This window comes from Dipodomys spectabilis, unplaced genomic scaffold (genome assembly GCF_019054845.1).
Source record: "Dipodomys spectabilis isolate Male_0828 unplaced genomic scaffold, ASM1905484v1 ptg000174l, whole genome shotgun sequence".
NCBI lineage: Eukaryota > Metazoa > Chordata > Mammalia > Rodentia > Heteromyidae > Dipodomys > Dipodomys spectabilis.
The window spans coordinates 5,790,518-5,809,222 of NW_024870851.1; the positions used below are offsets into that span (position 1 = coordinate 5,790,518).

The 18,705-nt window shown below is 43.4% G+C and overlaps 1 protein-coding gene across 3 annotated transcripts in view; it reads right to left on the bottom strand.

Annotated features, from left to right (window-relative positions):
* Ubr3 (ubiquitin protein ligase E3 component n-recognin 3) overlaps window positions 1–18,085 on the bottom strand; it is a 179,880-nt gene extending 161,795 nt beyond the window's left edge. For all 3 annotated transcript variants that reach the window (XM_042694038.1, XM_042694039.1, XM_042694037.1), the window contains exons 1-2: window positions 17,485–18,085; window positions 2,355–2,494 (exon numbers count right to left, since the gene is read on the bottom strand). In XM_042694038.1, coding sequence (XP_042549972.1) covers window positions 2,355–2,494; window positions 17,485–18,056 — 712 coding nt within the window. In that variant the 5' untranslated portion in view covers window positions 18,057–18,085. The remainder of the gene's footprint in view (window positions 1–2,354; window positions 2,495–17,484) is intronic.
* Window positions 18,086–18,705: the final 620 nt, after the last annotated feature.

The following is an 18,705-nucleotide window of genomic DNA, read 5'->3' on the forward strand; positions in this document are numbered from 1 at the left end:
CGGAAGCAGAGCTGTGGCTCAAGTGGTAGAGTGTTAGCCTTGAGCTGAAGAGCTGAGGGACAATGCCCAGGCCCAGAGTTCAGGCCCCACAACCGGACCCAAAAAAAATTAAAAAATAAATAAAATAATGCAAACTGAAGTATCACAGGATAAGAATGCAAGTATCATTAGAAAGGTAAAAAGATACCACAAAAAGTTAATGAGCTCCTGGCTGGGCGCCAGTGGCTCACCCCTATAATCCTATCTATTCTGGAGGCTGAGATCTGAGGATCACAGTTCAAAGCCAGCCCGGGCAGGAAACTCCGTGAGACTCTAATCTCCAATAAAGCACTAGAAAACTGGAAGTGGCGCTGTAGCTCAAGCGGTAGAGCACTCGCCTTGAGCTGAAGAGTGCAAGGACAGCGCCCAGGCCCAGAGTTCAAGCCCCATGACAGACCAAAAAAAAAAAGATTAATAAAACTCTTTTCATCTTATTGTTATCTCTAATTCACAATGTCAAGCTAAGAACTTTAGTAAATACAAATATTTAACTAAAATATATCACTCAAAAATATGATGAGGGGCTGGGAAGGTGGCTCAGTGGTAAAATGCTTCCATTGCATGCATGAGTCCCTAGGTTCGATTCCTCAGCACCACATAAACAGAAAAAGCAGGGCTGGGAAGGTGGCTCAGTGGTAAAATGCTTCCATTGCATGCATGAGTCCCTAGGTTCGATTCCTCAGCACCACATAAACAGAAAAAGCCAGAAGTGGCGCTGTGGCTCAAGTGATAGAGCGATAGCCTTGAGCTGAAGAGCTGAAGGACAATGCTCAGGCCCAAAGTTCAAGCCCCACGATCAGCAAAAAAAAAAAGATGAAATCTTAACAAAGAATACCTAAAATAAAAATGTTCCCCACCATCTATTTAGCAGTACTTAGGTTTGAACTCATCCTTGACCTGGCTAAGCAAGCATTAAAGCTCTTTAGCCATGGCCCCAACTCATTTTTGCTTTGGTTATTTTTCAGATGGGATGGCAACTTTTGACTGGGGCCAGTCTTACACCACAATCCTCCTACGTTTGCCTGCAATATGGCAGGAATTCAAAGCATGGTCCTCCCAATCTTTGGCTCCAGAGAAACAAGGATTCTAAGGATGAGTCACCATGCCCATATATAAACATATGTACACATATGCATATATGTATACATATACACACACATAGAGACAGACTTCTAAGACACAAGAACTTCTGAGAGACAGAGACAGAAAGAGAGCAGGAGGAAGAGGAGGACAGGAGGAAGGGGGGAAGAAGAAGAGGACATAGGGAAAAAGTGGGAAAAAGAGGAAGAGGAGGAGGAAGAGGAGGAGGAGGAGGAGGAGGAAGAGCAGAGACAAGGGAAGGAGGAAGGCAATGAAACTAGTTTACCAGCAGTTTAGCTTCTAAAAATCAAAGTTAAACTAAAGCTGATAGTCACTGTAATCAGTAACTCAGGAGGCTGAAATCTGAAGACTGAAGTTCAAAACCAGCTGGGACACAGAAGTCCATGAGAATCCTATCTCCTATTAATCAGCAAAAATCCAAAAGTAGAGGATCATGATTTGAAACCAGCCTGGACAGGAAAGTCTGTGAGACTCTGACTTCCAATTAACTACCAAAAGAGTTGGAAGAGGAGCTGTGGTCCAGTGGTAAAGTGCCATCCTAGAGCAAAAACAGCTAAGGGACACCACCCTACCCCATAGTTAAAGCCTCAATCCCACCACAAAAAAAAAAAAAAAAAAAAAATTAAGTTAATTTCAAATATTTCCAGGCTTCTTAATTCTCCTCTACCATAATATAAATGCAAATTAAAGCCACTTTAAGCCAGGTACCAGTGGCTCACGCCTGTAATCCTAACAACTCAGGAGCTGAGCTCTGAGGATCATATTCAAAGCCAGCCCAGGCAGAAAATTGTTCCTGTGAGACTATTATCTCCAACTAACCCTTCAAAAAGTGAAGTGGAGCTGTGGCTCAAAATGGCACAGCACTAAGCACTAGCCTTGAGCAAAAGAACTCAGGGACAGTGTCCAGGCCCCAAGTTCAAGCCCCATCAACCAAAAAAAAAAAAAAAATGTCACTTTAACCCCAAAGAGTGGATTACTTCCTAATCTGCAAAAATTCAAGTAAGTTTGGTCTAAAGTATCCAAGGCAAAAGTATCAAACCATGTAAATCCCAAAGTAGTTATAAAGTTGTATCATTTACTTTGTTTTTCTTAAGTCTCTGTATTTGATACTCATCTATTTTTTTAAATGTTTGGCAAAAACAAATGATACCTAAAAACATTAAACTTCACAAATTTGGAACTTAGGAAGTATACTAAAAATGTGTAAAACATACCTGGTTCATTATAGCCTTCTCTTAAGTACTGAATAAGACAAAAAATAAATCTTGGGAGAACAAATTCAGACATCATCAGTAAGTCTTTAGGGACACAGGGAATATTTGAACTTGATTTAATCTGATGCCTTTTGCAAAACCTGTAATAAAACAAGAAAAAATTAACAGTAAAAATCCAATCAGTCATGAATATATTACTTCTAATTACAACATTCACAAATTATAGGGTAATACAGAAGGTAACATAATCTCTTTATAATTTTTAAAACACCAACTTAAAAGAACATAGTTTCCTCTAAAACCAATTCCCACTAAAAACAAACATCTTTGTGTTTTGAACAAAGGCATTTTCAATAGTCAAATTCCCCGCCCTGCCCTAAAACCTGGAGCATTTTGTCATCTTGTAAGCCCTTCTAATTTCTGGTGTTTGGTTATTTGGTGAGTATTTACATTTTTTGTTTTGTTTTTAAAATGTATGTGACCAAATGAAAATAAAGAAGGGACTAGAAACTTTAAAAAAAAAATAAATAAATATGGCAACAAAAAATTTCACATAATAAAAGACCATACTAGCTAGATGCCAGTGGCTCAGGCCTGCAATTCTAGCTACTCAGGAGGCTGAGGTCTGATCTAAGGCTCATGTTCTAAAGCCAGACAAGGCAGGAAAGTCTGTGAGACTCATCTCCAATTAACCACTAGACAACTGAAAGTGGTGCTATGGCTCAAAGTAGCCTTTTAGCAAAAGAGCTCAGGGACAGCACCCAGGCCAGGTACAAGCCCCAGAACCAACCAAATAATAATAATTAATAATAATACCACACTACTCAGGTTCCAACTAGAATACAAGAAGAAAATCATCATAGGATTTATCTTTGTGTGTGTGTATGTGTGTGTGTGCCAGTCCTGGGACTTAAACTCAGGACCTGTGCAGTACACTGTCCCTCAGTTTCTTTTACTCAAGGCTAGCATTCCAAACCACTGGACCAGAGCTCCACTTCCAACTCTTTTGGTAGTTACTGGAGGAAAGTCTATGAGACTTTCCTGCCCAGGCTGGTTTCAAATCATGATCCTCAGATTTCAGCTTCCTGAGTAGCTAGGATTACAGGCATCAGCCACTGGCACTCAGCAGGATATACATTATAACTGTAACTTACTACTTTGAAGTATCATCGTATTAATTAGAGGCATTATTTTATAAAATCTTAAGTACAAATTGATCATTTCCAAAGAGTTTACATTTTTCCATTCACTTACTGTGTCTAACTTTCTGCATTAATGAATAATGGTATAAATAACTGAAGTTCATTTTAAAAGTTTATACATTTGCCAGGTGCTGGTGGCTCACGCCTGTAATCCTAGCTACTCAGGAGGCTGAGATCTGAGGATCACGGTTCAAAGCCAGCCCGGACAGGAGAGACCGTGAGACTCCTATCTCCAATAAACAAACAGAAAACCAGAAGTGGCGCTGTAGCTCAAGTGGCAGAGCGCTCACCTTGAGCTGAAGAGCTGAGGGACAGTGCCCAGGCCCAGAGTTCAAGCCCCACGACCGACCAAAAAAAAAAAAGTTTATACATTTAAGGGCTGGGAATATGGCTCAGTGGTAGAGTGCTTGCCTAGCATGCATGAAGCCCCTGTTCAATTCCTCAGTACCATATAAACAGAAAAAAGCCAGAAGTGGTGCTGTGGCTCAAATAACAGAGCCCTAACCCTAAGCAAAAGAAGCTCAGATACAATGCCCAGTCAAGCCCCATGACAAGCAAAAAAAGAAAAAAATTTATACATTTAAATGTACTCATTCCTTCCAATCTTGCTTATATGTTAAAGTATGATATACGTAAACAAGAATGCCATAACCTGTTCTACATTTAGTCTAAATAATCATAAATTAGTTTGTTACCAAACACAAAATTATCATATTTGACATATGAAATGCCTAGAAATAGGGGTATAGAAACTATTTGACCTAGAACACATTAAAGATCCAAACAGAAAAGAACAACATTTATCAATTGATTTTTAAGTAGTTCCTTCAAACTAATGGAATACCAATGGAATTAATCAAAACTAATTTTAGTTGGGCACTGGTGGCTCACAATTGTAATCCTAGTGACTTAGGAGGCTAAAATCTGAGGATTTCAAGTCAAAGCCAAATCCAGGTAGTAAAGTTTTAACTTCAATAAGCCACCAAAAAACCCAAAGTGGAGCTGTGGCTCAAGTAGTAGAATTATTAGCTTTGAGCAAAAAAGCTCAGATACAGAGCTCAGGATCTGAGTTCAGGCCCCAGAATCAGCAAAATTAAATTAATTAAAAAACTTAAAGTTCAAGTAGAATAATACTATAAATGAAAAACATTAGTAGAGTTAGGCACTGATAGCTCACACCCATAATCTTCTTCCCCCTCCCCCCACAGGAGAGAGAAAATTTTATTTCCCCCAGCAAAAGTTGGAAACACTGTGGCTGAAAAGGGTAACTGCAGCCTGGGTTTAACTACGGAAGGGACAGGAAGGCGTATCCAAGTCTCATATCCTAATCTTAAGAGATTCTGAGAGGTAAGATCTGAGGAATGTAGTTGGAAGCCAACCGACAGAAGTCCGTAAGACTCTTATCTGTGATTAGTAAGTGGAGTTATGTCTTCCCTTGGCCATCTGAACAAATGCAGGAATGGCCAGAGTAGCCTCCACAGTTGCCTCCAAGGTTCATCTACTAATTATTTAAAAAAAAAAAAACTTTATACAGCGCCACTTCCCGCTTTTTTCTTTTTGCTTATGAGGTGCTGAGGAATCGAACCCAGGGCCTCATGCATACAAGGCAAGTGCTCTACCACTGAGCCACCTTCCCAGCCCCCTTTAGGAAGTATTATACCTCCAACCCTTGACTTTTTTTGGGGGGGAGGTATGGGGGGAGGGAGGTTGGTCATGGGGCTTGAGCGCTGTCCCTCAGCTCATCAGCTCAAGGACAGCACTCTACCATTTGAAACCACAGCACCAGCACCATTTCTGGTTTTCTTGTGGTTTATTGGAGGTAAAGAGTTTTGGGGCTGGGAAGGTGGCTCAGTGGTAGAGTGCTTGTCTTGCATGCATGAGGCCCTGGGTTTGATTCCTCAGCACCACATAAGCAAAAAGCTGGAAGTGGCGCTGTGGCTCAAGTGGTAGAGCGCTAGCCTTGAGCTGAAGAGCTGAGGGACAGCGCCCAGGCCCAGAGTTCAGGCCCCACGACTGGACCCAAAAAAAAAGAGTTTCACAGCCTTTCCTGCCCCAGCTGGCTTTGAACCTCAATCCTTAGCTCTCAGGCTCCTGAGTTGCTAGAATTACAGGCGTGAGCCACCAGAGCCCAGCTCAAACGTTCACTTTAAAGGGAATTTTTAAATTCCAACTGGTAGACAGAGTATCTAAATAAAATCAAGAAAACTTTTTAAATGCTACAGTTTCTATAAAAGCCTTTGAAGATAGAGAACCTGGCTTGTGAGACAGGTTAGAGAGCCAGTGGTAATGCAAAATAATTTAAATGACTTAAAGAGCCTACAAGCACACTGGGCACCAGTGGCTCACACTTGCAATCCTAGCTACTTAGGAGGCTGAGATCTGAGGATTATGGTTTGAAGCCAGCCCAGGCAGGAAAGTCTGTGAGACTCCGATCTTCCTTTAGCTACTAGAAAACTGGAATTGGTGCTACAGCTCAAAGTTGGCAGAGCTCTAGCCTTGAGCAAAAAGAGCTCAGGGACAGCAACTAGGCCCTGCGTTCAAGGCCCATGACCAACAAAAATAAATATATACTTATTTATATATAATATATATTACATATATATATTATATATATGTTCACATATATTATATATATATATTATACTATAATATATATATATATTTTATATATATATATATATATATAAAATATATATATATGCCTACAAGTAGAGGGGAAAAAAAACCAGAAGAATGAGAAACCATACTGGACTTAAAAATTGAAGGATATAATGAAAGACTTAACAGCTGAAAAGCAGGAAAAAGGGAAAGGATCACAAGGCACAGAAAGTTCTCTTGGCCACTTTCTGCACCGGAAAGAAACCAATTCCAAAGAGCTACTGGGGAAAATAAACACTCGACCATGTCAAATGGCTTTGAGGTTCGATGTTTCAATCAGCAACTAAATCCAAGAACAGTCTAAGTGATTTGGGGATTGGAATTATCCCAGTGTACCAAAAGGCTGCAAAAGCTGGGGGTAAAATATAGCTAGCAAGAAAAATTATCCAAGCTCCAGAAATCACCTGAAGACAGGTGTTACAGGCTAGTGTCCCAGGCCAAAGTGTTAAAAGATTGGTACCCAGCCTACAGCACTACTGGGAAGTGGTAGAATCATTATGAGTTGATGGAAGGCCTTCCAGTTATTAGGGCGTGCCTTTGAAGGGTATTGGAATCCTAGCTTTTCCTTACTCCACTTTCACATTCCAGCCATGAAGTAAATGTTCTCATCATGCACTGCCCGCCCCCATAAATACAAAAGAGAACAGAACCTACCAGTCATAAACTAATGCCTTCCAAAAATAGGCCAAAATAAACCCTTACAAGCTCAAGTATTTGTTAACAATAATAGCCAACACAGTAAACCTGTTCAATATGGATATACATACTATATGAGATTGCCAAACAAAAACTGATTTTTGAATTTATGACTAAGCGCAACATAGATATTAAGGCATCCTCTACAGCAGATACTCAAGACTTAAACATGAAAAGTTACTTAAATTTAATCAATTAAAGAATAATCTAGGGGCTGGGAAGGTGGCTCAGTGGTAGAGCGCTTGCCTTGCATGCCTGAGGCCCTGGGTTCGATTCCTCAGCACCACATAAGCAAAAAGAAAAAAGCCGGAAGTGGCGCTGTGGCTCAAGTGATAGAGTGCTAGCCTTGAGCTGAAGAGCTGAGGTACAGCACCCAGGCCCAGAGTTCAGGCCCCACGACTGGACCAAAAAAAAAAAAAATAATAATCTAGAAGCCAATCATCAGTGGCTCACACCTGTAATCCTAGCTACTCGGGAGGCTGAGAGCTGAGGATCACAGCTCAAAGCCAGTCTGGAGAGGAATGTCTATGAGACTCTGATTTCCAAGTAATCATCCAAAAGCCAGAACTGGAGGTATGTCAAATGGTAGAGCGCTAGCTCTTTTAGATTTTTGGCTCAAGGCTAGTGCCCAGGACCAAGTTCAAACCCCACGACCAGCACACACAAAAAAGAAAGAAACAAAGAATAACCCTAGGATACATTTATTAATTCCAGCTGGCACTATTCAAGTTATGAAATCAGCCTAGGTGTCCACTAATGGATGAATGGATAAAGAAAATGTACTATATGTGTACAATGGAATTTTATTCAGCCACAAAGAACAAAATTATGTCATTTGCCAGGCTCACATCTATAATTCTAGGTACTCGGGAGGCTGAGATCTGAGGATTGCAGTCCAAGCCGGGCGCTGGTGGCTCACGCCTGTAATCCTAGCTACTCAGGAGGCTGAGATCTGAGGATCGTGGTTCAAAGCCAGCCCGGGCAAGAAAGACCATGAGACTCCTATCTCCAATAAACCACCAGAAAACCGGAAGTGGCGCTGTAGCTCAAGTGGTAGAGCGCTCGCCTTGAGCTGAAGAGCTGAGGGACAGCGCCCAGGCCCAGAGTTCAAGCCCCACGACTGACAAAAAAAAAAAAAAATCTCTGAGGATTGCAGTCCAAAGCTGGCCAGGGCAGGAAAGTCCATGAGAATTTTATTTCTAATTAACCACCAGAAAACCAGAAGTAATGCTGTGGCTCAAGTGGTAGAGCACCTAGAGCTGAAGAGCTCAGCAACGGGCCCAAGCCCAGAGTTCAAGCCTTACGACAAAAAAAAAAAAAAAAATGTCATTTGCTTAATGAATAGAACTGAAGATCATCATATTAAGTAAAATAAATCAGTCTCGGACTGGGAAGATAGCTTAGTGGTAGACTGCTTGCCTAGCATTCATGAAGCCCTGGATTCGATTCCTCAGTACCACATAAACAGAAAAAGCTGGAAGTGGCATTGTGTATCAAGTGGTAAAGTGCTAGCCTTGAGCACAAAGAGGCTTAGGGACAGAGACCAGACCCAGAGTTCAAGCCCCAGTACTGGCAAAATAAAAATAAAATAAAATAAATCGATCTCACAAAAGCAAGTATATGTTATATGTGAATCATAGGTAGAGAAAAAAATAACATGAAAGTAAGAGGAGGAGTATTAGATATATGGAAGGAAAAAGGGGAGGGGATAAGAAAGGCTAATAAAGGGGAAGAGTATGATCAAAGTATATTATATACATTGTGGAAATGTCATAATGAAACCCATTGTGCAATTAATGTGCAAAAAAACTTTATGCAATTAATATGCAAAACAAAACAAAGTAAATAAGTAATCCCAGCTGTTCAAATATGGGAGGGGGGGAGGTTGTCAGTCATGGGTCTTGAACTGAGCCTGGTTGCTGTCCCTGAGGTCTTCAGCTCAAGGCTACTACTCTACCACCTGAGCCACAGCACCACATCTGGCTTTTTCTGTTTATGTAATGCTAAGGAATCAAACCCAGGGCTTCATGAATTCAAGGCAAGCACTCTACCACTAAGCCACCTTCCCAGCCCTCAAATATGGTTTTGAAAAAATTAATACACGCCTAACACTTAGGTCCTAAGAATATAGAAAGCCTTGCTCCCAGGTTTATATTTGGAGGAGGATAGTAGAGAAAAACAAGAAAATATGAGAACAAATATTAAAATAAGTTTATAAAAATAATGTAAGAGTACAATGTACAGAAGATGCCTAATGGACTTTCTTAAAATGGGTTTATCAGAGAAGGTCTTTCTAATGAAGTAGTATTTCAGCTTCAGGCCAAATGACATGAAGGAGCTAGACTAGCAAGGCAAAGCTCAGTAAATAAAGCATACCAGAGAATAAGGGGTGGTTTGCTTTGTGTGTTAAGTTGTACAAATTCAACTACCAAAAAATCTGTAATATCTAAATTGATCCTGATATTCATATCATTGTCACTAGCGATGACTAGCTATAAACAACAAGTCAAATGAACTGACCAAAATACATGAGTAAAATCAGTTAATAAGTCTGACAAATGAAATTACATATAGACAGATACAGAAGATCTCTCACCAATGAACAGAAAGAGGACTTTCTACACAAGTAGAAAGCTCCAAATTAAAGATGAGACAGGAAGTAGTATGTTAACATTAGCAGTTCATGGGTCACAGGTGCTTTTTTCAGGAAACCCAACAGTTATGCAAGGAAGTTTAATATTTCTTAGAAGAGGGCTGGATGTTATGTCAGTAATAAAATGATCTGCCACTTGAGCCACACATCCATTCCTAATAAAATGATCAAGTAGAGTTAAAGAGTATATAAAATGAGCTCTCCACATTTTGTTTGAGTTATCTTTTCAAAATGTTTCACTAAAAAGTTTCACTGAAGTACAGTTAATATAAAATTCACATAAAGCCAGGCACAGATGGCTCACACCTATAATCCTAGCTACTCAGATAGTTGAGATCTGAGGATTGCAGTTCAAAGCCAGCCAGGGCAGGAAAGTCCATGAGACTCTTATCTCCAATAAACCACCAGAAAACCGGAAGTGGCGCTGTGGCTCAAGCAGTAGAGTGCTCACCTTGAGCCGAAGAGCTAAGTGACAGCGCCCAGGCCCCACAACCAACCAAAAAAAAAAAAATCAGGGGCTGGGAAGGTGGCTCAGTGGTAGAGCACTTGCCTTGCATGCATGAGGCCCTGGGTTCCATTCCTCAGCACCACATAAGCAAAAAGAAAAAAGCCAGAAGTGGCGCTGTGGCTCAAGTGGTAGAGCGCTAGCCTTGAGCTGAAGAGCTGAGGGACAACGCCCATGCCCAGAGTTCAGGCCCCATGACCGGACACCAAAAAAAAAAAAATCACATAAAATGTGCTAGTCATTGGAGTTACACAAAATAAACAGCTAACATTACCACTGTGTAGCGGCTAAGTCTAAGGCATATATGCTCATAAGGTTTTTAAACTGTGGTATATTCAAGCCATTCATGGACATTAAGAGAAAACCCTGCCAGGGAATTAACTCAGTGATAGCAAGTAGCTATGTGATCTAGTGTTCATGGTGGACATTAACATGTATCTCAAGCTTAAGGCTCCCAATCAAGATTCTCAAACATGAAATCATTTGAAGCTAAATAAATGAAAAGTGAAACTTGAAAGGAATAATATGTTCCATTTCCCATTCTGGAAGGACAAGATACTTGAATAGGCTAATGAATGCAAGAAGTAATTGAGACATTTAATGAAAGATTCAAAGACATAAAAAGAAAATATAATTGAACATCTTTGCTACACTGTCTAATGTGGAGCCAGCTCTTTTGCCTAATAAGCTACAACATGTAATCATTCATGATTAACCATGATGAGATGAAAGGGAGAAAACAACTCCTACTTTGTTTGAAGAGATGTGCACTGAAATAAACATCTGTGTGGACAGCTTAGTGCTTCTAGAAGTTCTTTCAAAACTTACCACCACAAAGAGTCAAGTGCTACACTACATACTGCAGTTGACAAATCTGGAAAAGCAGTTTCAAGTAGTAACATTGTCAATACTCATTAGCAATACATGCCTCAAAAAAAGGAATTGTTAAAGCCAGCCATCATATCAGAAATGGTTAACTGTTTGATCAAATAAACTAAACTGAATTTTAAGTTCATAGTTTAGTATGGTATGCAAATAACAAATATCCAAATGGTCCTTGGCAGAAAAATGGTTCCCCATTCCTGCTAGATAAAGTAGTATTTTTCAAGGCAATGGACATCAGTGGTCAAGCGTTATTCCAGCACAAGGAAGAGGAATCAAAATCCAGCCAGACATACTTCTTGGGCATGGCTCAAAAGGTAGAGACACATAAGCATGAGATGCTGAGTTCAAAACCTAGTAGGACAATCAATAAATCTCATCAGAAAATAACTACTTAAAATAATTGCTAAAATAAAACACTACTTAGAATAGTTACGGGCTGGGAATGTGGCTTAGTAATAGAGTGCTTGCCTAGCATGCATGAAGCTCTGGGTTCGATTCCTCAGTATCACATAGACAGAAAAAGCCAGAAGTGGTGCTGTAGCTCAAGTGATAGCATGCTATCCTTGAGTAAAAGAAGCTCAGGAACAGTGTCCAGGCCCTGAGTTCAAGCCCCAGGGCTGGCACAAAAAAAAAAAAAAAAGACAAAATAATTACAAAAACATGTTAGAACAAGCAGTCAAGAACACTGAAAGAATAGGGGGAAGAGTAGAATGCAGGTAAGAATGCACTGTATATACTATAGAACTGAGAAAAAGGGAAGGGGTGGGTCAAAAGGGGATGAAGATGTTGAAGGAAGGACAGATCAAGATGCTCTGCAGGGCTGGGAAGGTGGCCAGTGTAGAGTGCTTGCCTTGCAGGCATGAGGCCCTGGGTTCGATTCCTCAGCACCACATAAGCAGAAAGAAAAAAAAGCCGGAAGTGGTGCTATCTACGGCTCAAGTGGTAGCACGCTAGCCTTGAGCTGAAGAGCTGAGGGACAGCGCTCAGGCCCAGAGTTCAGGCCCCACGAACGGACCCAAAAAAAAGAAAAAAGATGCATGCATACATAAATTGCTTTATGAAGTGGCAAAAAAAAAACCCATTCATTACATAACCTAAAAATTAAAGAGAATGGGCTGGGAAGATGGCTCAGTGGTAGAACGCTTGCCTTGAACTGAAGAGCTGAGGGACAGCGCCCAGGCCCAGAGTTCAGGCCCCACAACCGGACCAAAAAAAAAAAATTAAAGAGAGTGAGAGAAGGGGTAGGGTGGGAGAGGTGGGTAAGAATGTTAAAAAGGGGTGACACTGACCAAGAGGCACTGCATTCATACACTGCCCTGCTGAATGACAGACAACTGCTTAAATAAAAATATTCAAAAATAAATGAACATTTGAGATTCATACTCAAAAATTTGTAATTATAAGGTAACTAACATTTCCTTCAAAATATTCCAGACTGAGGCAGTAAAGGACATAATAAATGCAACCATTATCACTTTTCACTTTTGAGATTAATAAAGATCTGGGCTCTTTTTCCTTCAGACACCAAAAATGCCAAACAGAAGGTCAAGGGAAAGAAGCCCTTTATCAATTCCCTCTCCCTGTTATCAAGAAAAAGCAAAGAGGGCTGGGAAGTTGGCTCAGTGGTAGAGTGCTTGCCTTGCATGCCTGAGGACCTAGGTTCGATTCCTCAGCACCACATAAGCAAAAAGAAAAAACCCGGAAGTGGCGTTGTGGCTCAAGTGGTAGAGTGCTAGCCTTGAGCTGAAGAGCTGAGGGACAGCGCCCAGGCCCAGAGTTCAGGCCCCACGACTGGACCAAAAGAAAAAAACAACGACAAAAAAAAAAAAAAAGAAAAAGCAAAGAAGAAAGTGAAAAATCTCATGTAAGAAAAAGCCTAAGAATTTTGCCCAACCTAAAAGGACCTCACCTGCTTTGGCTAGTACTACATTCTACTACAGTGGGAAAGCTATGCTCCATGAGCAGCTGAAAGTACCTCCTTCAATTTACCAGCTCACTCAGGCCTTGGATCACCAAACAGCTACTCACCTGCTCAACCTGGCCTACAAGTAGACACCCAAGAAAAACTAAGAGCAAAAGTAGAGACTGCTTCCCTGGGCTGAAGAAAACACTGCCCACAAAAGGGATGTCCTACTAAAAGACCACCTATTCTTTCTTCAAGCAGAAGTGGTAATGCTGTCAACATCTTGGTGAAAAACAAGAATGCTCTCAGCTGTGATTGTGACAGCTTATGGTGTTGACAGATTCTATCAGGCATGGTGTCTGTTTTGTGTCCTGATAGAAGGCATGGTTAAGATGCTTAGTATGAAAAAAGACATATACCACATTGGCTATAACTATGTACACACATTTATACACACACATATATGTGTACATATATGTGTGTGTATATATACATACATACTTACAGGAGTAACACAGAGGCAGATAAAAATAGGATTCTTGGGGCTGGGAAGGTGGCTCAGTGGTAGAGCGCTTGCCTTGCATGCATGAGGCCCTGGGTTTGATTCCTCAGCACCACATAAGCAAAAAGAAAAAAGCCGGAAGTGGTGCTGTGGCTCAAGTAGTAGAGTGCTAGCCTAGAGCTGAGGGACAGCGCCCAGGCCCAGAGTTCAGGCCCCACGACCGGACCCCCCCAAAAAATAGGAGTCTTTTGAAAATAACCCAACAATGAGATTTCTAAGTTTTCGTGGCAATCAGAATAACTGCAAAATAAACATGCCTTCAATTTTAAGCAACATAAAGGTGCTTTGCTTGTTTTTTGTTGTTGTTTTGTTTTTGCCAGTCCTGGGGCCTGAACTCAGGGCCTGGACACTCTACCACTTGAGCCACAGTACAACTTCGGGCCTTTTTTGTTTATGTAGTACTGAGGGATCGAACCCAGGGCTTCATTCATGCTAAGCAAGCACTCTGCCACTAAACTACATTTCCAGTCCAGGTGTTTTATTTTTTAGTATCAAAACCTGAGAAAAATTAACCTTTGTCCATGCTGGGTACTACAGCTCTGTCCACCAAGATCAGTTTCAATCTGTTTATTTCCAATTTGTTTATCTTCTAAAAAGATTCTAGTAAATTAGCTGTGTAGCCCTGAAGAATTATTCTGTCCAAGTAGTTGTAAAACTTTCAGAACAATCATATGGTCACAAAATCGTTTATTCAGTCTGTCCTTTATGAAACAGCATAGCAACTCCTGGCACATACAGGCAACAGATCTGCATTTTCTACATTGATAATAATAAATCATTAAATACTGCTTATCTACTCACAGATAACTGTCACTGTGGGAACAGAGTTCTCTAAAATCTCAGTAAAAGCAAATATCAAGAGATTGGGATACAGACAGCCTACACCCTTGATGCCCTGAACTTGTATCAGTACCTTCACAAAAGCGCACTATTTCTACTTCTACACTGAAGCATTACAATTCTAGGAGATCAAATATGCATCTCATCCAGAACAACTTGATAATTACCACTGTGTTCCAAAATTCAGAGAAGAAAGGAGGAGGAGGAGGGGGATGGGCCTTTTAAAAATGGCATATTTACAAAAGGATCAGCGAGGCTCTGGTAGCTCATGCCTGTAATCCTAGCTACTCAGGAGGCTGAGATCTGAGGATCTGGGCTCAAAGCAAACCCTGGCAGCAAAGTCCATGAGAGTCCTACCTCCAGTAACTACCAGGGACAGCGCACAGGCCCAGAGTTCAAGCCCCATGACCGACCAACCAAAAAAAAAAAAAAAAAAGAAGGATGAGGGATATAGCTCAGTACTGAAGTAAGTACCTGCTTAGCATGTCCAAGGCCCTAGGTTCAATTTCCAGCAACAAAAAGAAGTGTCATTTAGCAGAAGTAGGGAGAAAAGTACAATCATAAGCAAGTTTATTTTTAACTCTGTACCCTACTTTCCTCTTCTGTAAAAGGGGAAAAGTTAAGAGTAGATTTAAATCATGTAAACATTTAAAATCTGGCCACTTTTAACAGATGGACATAAGACCCAAGTTTGGGGTGGTTTTCCTTCTTTGAACTCAAGGTCTTGTGCTTGCTAGGCAGGCACTTTGCACTTGAGCCATACCTCCACCCCAAAGTCCAGAGTTTTAATAATACTATTAAGGAGGCAGTTGGAAAATAAGCAAATTCATACCGTGCTTAGTAATAAGCCTATGGAGGATAATTTTTTTTTTTTTTTGTTGGTCGTGGGGCTTGAACGCTGGGCCTGGGCGCTGTCCCTCAGCTCTTCAGCTCAAGGCGAGTGCTCTACCACTTGAGCTACAGCACCACTTCCGGTTTTCTGGTGGTTTATCGGAGATAGGAGTCTCACGGTCTCTCCTGCCCGGGCTGGCTTTGAACCGTGATCCTCAGATCTCAGCCTCCTGAGTAGCTAGGATTACAGGCGTGAGCCACCAGCGCCCGGCTTATGGAGGATAATTTTAAAGGCCCACTTTTGGGGATTTAATTCATTGACATTCTTGCACAAGTGGGACAAGACAAGCATACTAAGTTTTTATCTCATATGGAAAACCTAAACACCCCTAGCAAAAAATCCTAATCAAGAGTAACAAATTCATAGAACACTATGTAGCAATTTTTATAGAACAGAATGAGAACACTGACATCTAAAACAGGTAATAAAAAAAAAAGCATCCAATAAGACATCAAGTATGTTACCTATTGTATAACAGGTATTTAACCCTTCTTTTGCACTAAGAGAAACTAACTAGAGAGAAAATTATGCCAAAAGGAGACCAGAGAGAGGGAAACTTCAAACCATAAGCTGTATTTTTTTTTGCTTTTTTAACTGTGTATTTTACTCAGTATTTTTCAAATATGAAGCTTTTTAAAGTGTCAGGTACTCCGGGTGCTGGTAGCTCATGGTTGTAATCCTCTCAGGAGGCTGAGATCTGAGGATCATGGTTCAAAGCTGAAGCCAGTCCCAGCCCACAGAGGGATGAGAATCCATGAGATTCTTATCTCCAATAAACCACACACACATACACACACACACACACACACAGGAAGGCACCACAAGTAGAGTTGTGGCTCAACTGGTAGAATGTCAGCCCTGAGCAAAAAAAGCTCAGGGACAACACTCAGACCCTGAGTTCAAGCCCTAGGACCCACACCAAAAAAAAGGGGGGGAGGCGGGGAAGGCAGGTATAAATTTCCAGATCTCAAATGTTAACTGTAATTAATAATTATTAGTATAGTAAGCTCAAATTTCCTTTCTGAAACCTTTTTCTTAGCCCCTCAGCACAGATACTTCCTTTCCCATTTCCAACTCCCAGACAACTAAGGGAATTTATCATTTTCTACTTCAGTATAAGAGGATTAGGGGTAGGGGTAGGTCAGTATTTCGTCCACTTTAATATTCAAGAGGCCTTATATGTACATACAGCGAATAAAAATATTTTCGAGTAAGAACCAATAAGTACTCAAAAGAACAAAAAAGAAACCATTACTAAACAGTGTACCCTATCATTAACTAAAAGACATGAAAATTGAAAAATCTGAATAATTAGATTTGCTAATCTCTCAACGATTGCCCTGTCCAAGTTTTTCCTTTATGTCTTAGAACCTACACTGGTACTGACATCAAGACCCCACATGTACCAACTCTGATTCACTGCAAACTTTACAATGTTGTAAGTCCCAACACCTGATGCATCCATGCAAAGTCCGTCTCTTGTCAAAGACGCCTTTGCTGAGGGCCTTTCTTTCAGGTAAACGTTGATGTATATGTCGATGATTAAAGCGCTCTTTACTGGAAAAGACCTAACACTTCATTCCCTAACTTGCTCAGCGTCTCGTTTGTTCTGCGGGGATGAAGAGTGTTCTATAACTGACTTCTCAGTCGCCACTCCTGCACACCAAATACTCCAGTGACAGCTCAACGTTCACTTTTTATGCAAGCCCCTCCCCTTCCCTCCTCCCTCAACCCCCATTAGCTCAGGAGCTCCTCAGCTGTAGACACCCTGACAGTTCAGAAGCCTTTTTCCTGGGCTAACAGGACCATCTCCCCAGCTCTTACCATCCCGTGACCCAGTGCAGTCCCTAACCCACCCAACCCCGTCCCAGTGAATTCCAAGTTCCCTCCTAAGTCTCTTCTCGGGAACCAGACGGGGTCGGGGGTCAGGCTCCACAGCCTTTCCCAGCAAGTACACAACTGACAGCTCCACATCAGATTCTCCCAAGTCGCCTTTTTCCCCTCCCTGGAGAAGAGCGCTCTGATTCTTTTCTCCCCATCACTCATCCAGCCCGGGCCTTGCTGAAAATTCATGGCCCAGTTGGCCAGCGCTCGCTCTCCGGGCCCCCCACTCCAGCCGCACCTCCTTTCCCCCACTGACAGCTCAGTCTCCACCGTCCCGGTGCGGCGGCGCCCTCCCCCACACCCTTCCCGCGACCGCTCAGGGTCGGCTCCCCAACGCCCCGAGGCCTGGCCCTGGGGCCCGGCCCGGGCCCGCCGCAGTGGCCCCCAGGCCCCGGTCCGGCGTGGCCCGGCCCACGGGTCCGGAGGGTGGGGGCGGGGGGCCGCACTCACCCGCTCTCCCGCATCACGTTGCTGTCTCCGCAGTCACAGGCGCCGCCGGCCTGGCTGCGGAACATGTTGAAGTCGTGGCCGGTGTGGTCGCCCTGGTGGAAGCACTCGGCGCAGAGCGACATGCAGGGCGAGATGCCGCACGTCCGGCAGCGGTAGGCCACGAAGTTGGCTGTCCAGACCAGGCCGCACAGCGCCGCGGGGTCGTAGGCCCGCACCGCCGCGCAGAACTCGTCGTAGCCGCCGCCGCCCGCCAGAAGGCACTTACACCACTCCAGGGCCTCCTCGGCCGCCGCCGCCGCCGCGCCCGGGGCGCCCCCGCCGCCCGCGCCGCCCGCCGCCCCCGCCGCCGCCGCCTCCTCGCCGCCCGCAGCCCCGGCCAGCGGCCGCCCGGCGCTCAGCACCCGCTCCAGCAGCGCCCGCAGCTCCTCAGCACCTGCCCGGTTGTCCGGCCGGCTCAGGGCGGCCTTCAGGTGCGCGGCGGTGGCCGCCTTATCCAGGGCCGGCCCCGGTGCCGGCACCTCCGGCTGGGGGGGCTGCGGGCCCCCGACGGCCGCCGCGGCCGCCGCCGCCATGATGAGAGCTCAGAATTTGGAGAGTCCAAAGCCGGCGGCTCCTCCTGGGAAGGTGCGGGAATTGACGGCTGCGAGTGCTCGGCCCGCCCAAGTCTCGCGATACCCCGAGCTGCCGCGCACCTCCGCCCGCCTCCCCGCTCCTACAAACGCCCTCCGGGACACGGGGCGGTGGGGGGGGGGTCTCCCCGCCCCTCCCGCCAGGCCCCGCCCCCGTGCCGGCCCCCACCTGTTGGCTCTCAACTTCCGAAGTGGAGGGCTGCTGCAACCAGGCGGATCTGCGAGCAACTCTTGAGAGTCATTTTTATTCCTTATTTGCAAAGACTGGGAATTAAGACACAAGCGAGGCGTTTCGTTCCCTGTCGTCAAAGCCGTAGTTACTGTTTAGTTCCTACTGTTATTGCGACAGCATCCTAATTAGTCCCTTGTAGGTTAATCTGAAGTGCATGCTTTTACAAGCTGAAATACATCTTTTTGGGGGGTAGAGTCGGTTGTGGGCCTGAACTCTGGGCCTGGGCGCTGTCCCTCAACTCTTCAGCTCAAGGCTAGCGCTCTACCACTTGAGCCACAGCGCCAGTTCCAGCTTTTTCTGCTTATGTGGTGCTGAGGAATTGAACCCAGGGCCTCATACATGCAAGGCAAGCCACTCTAC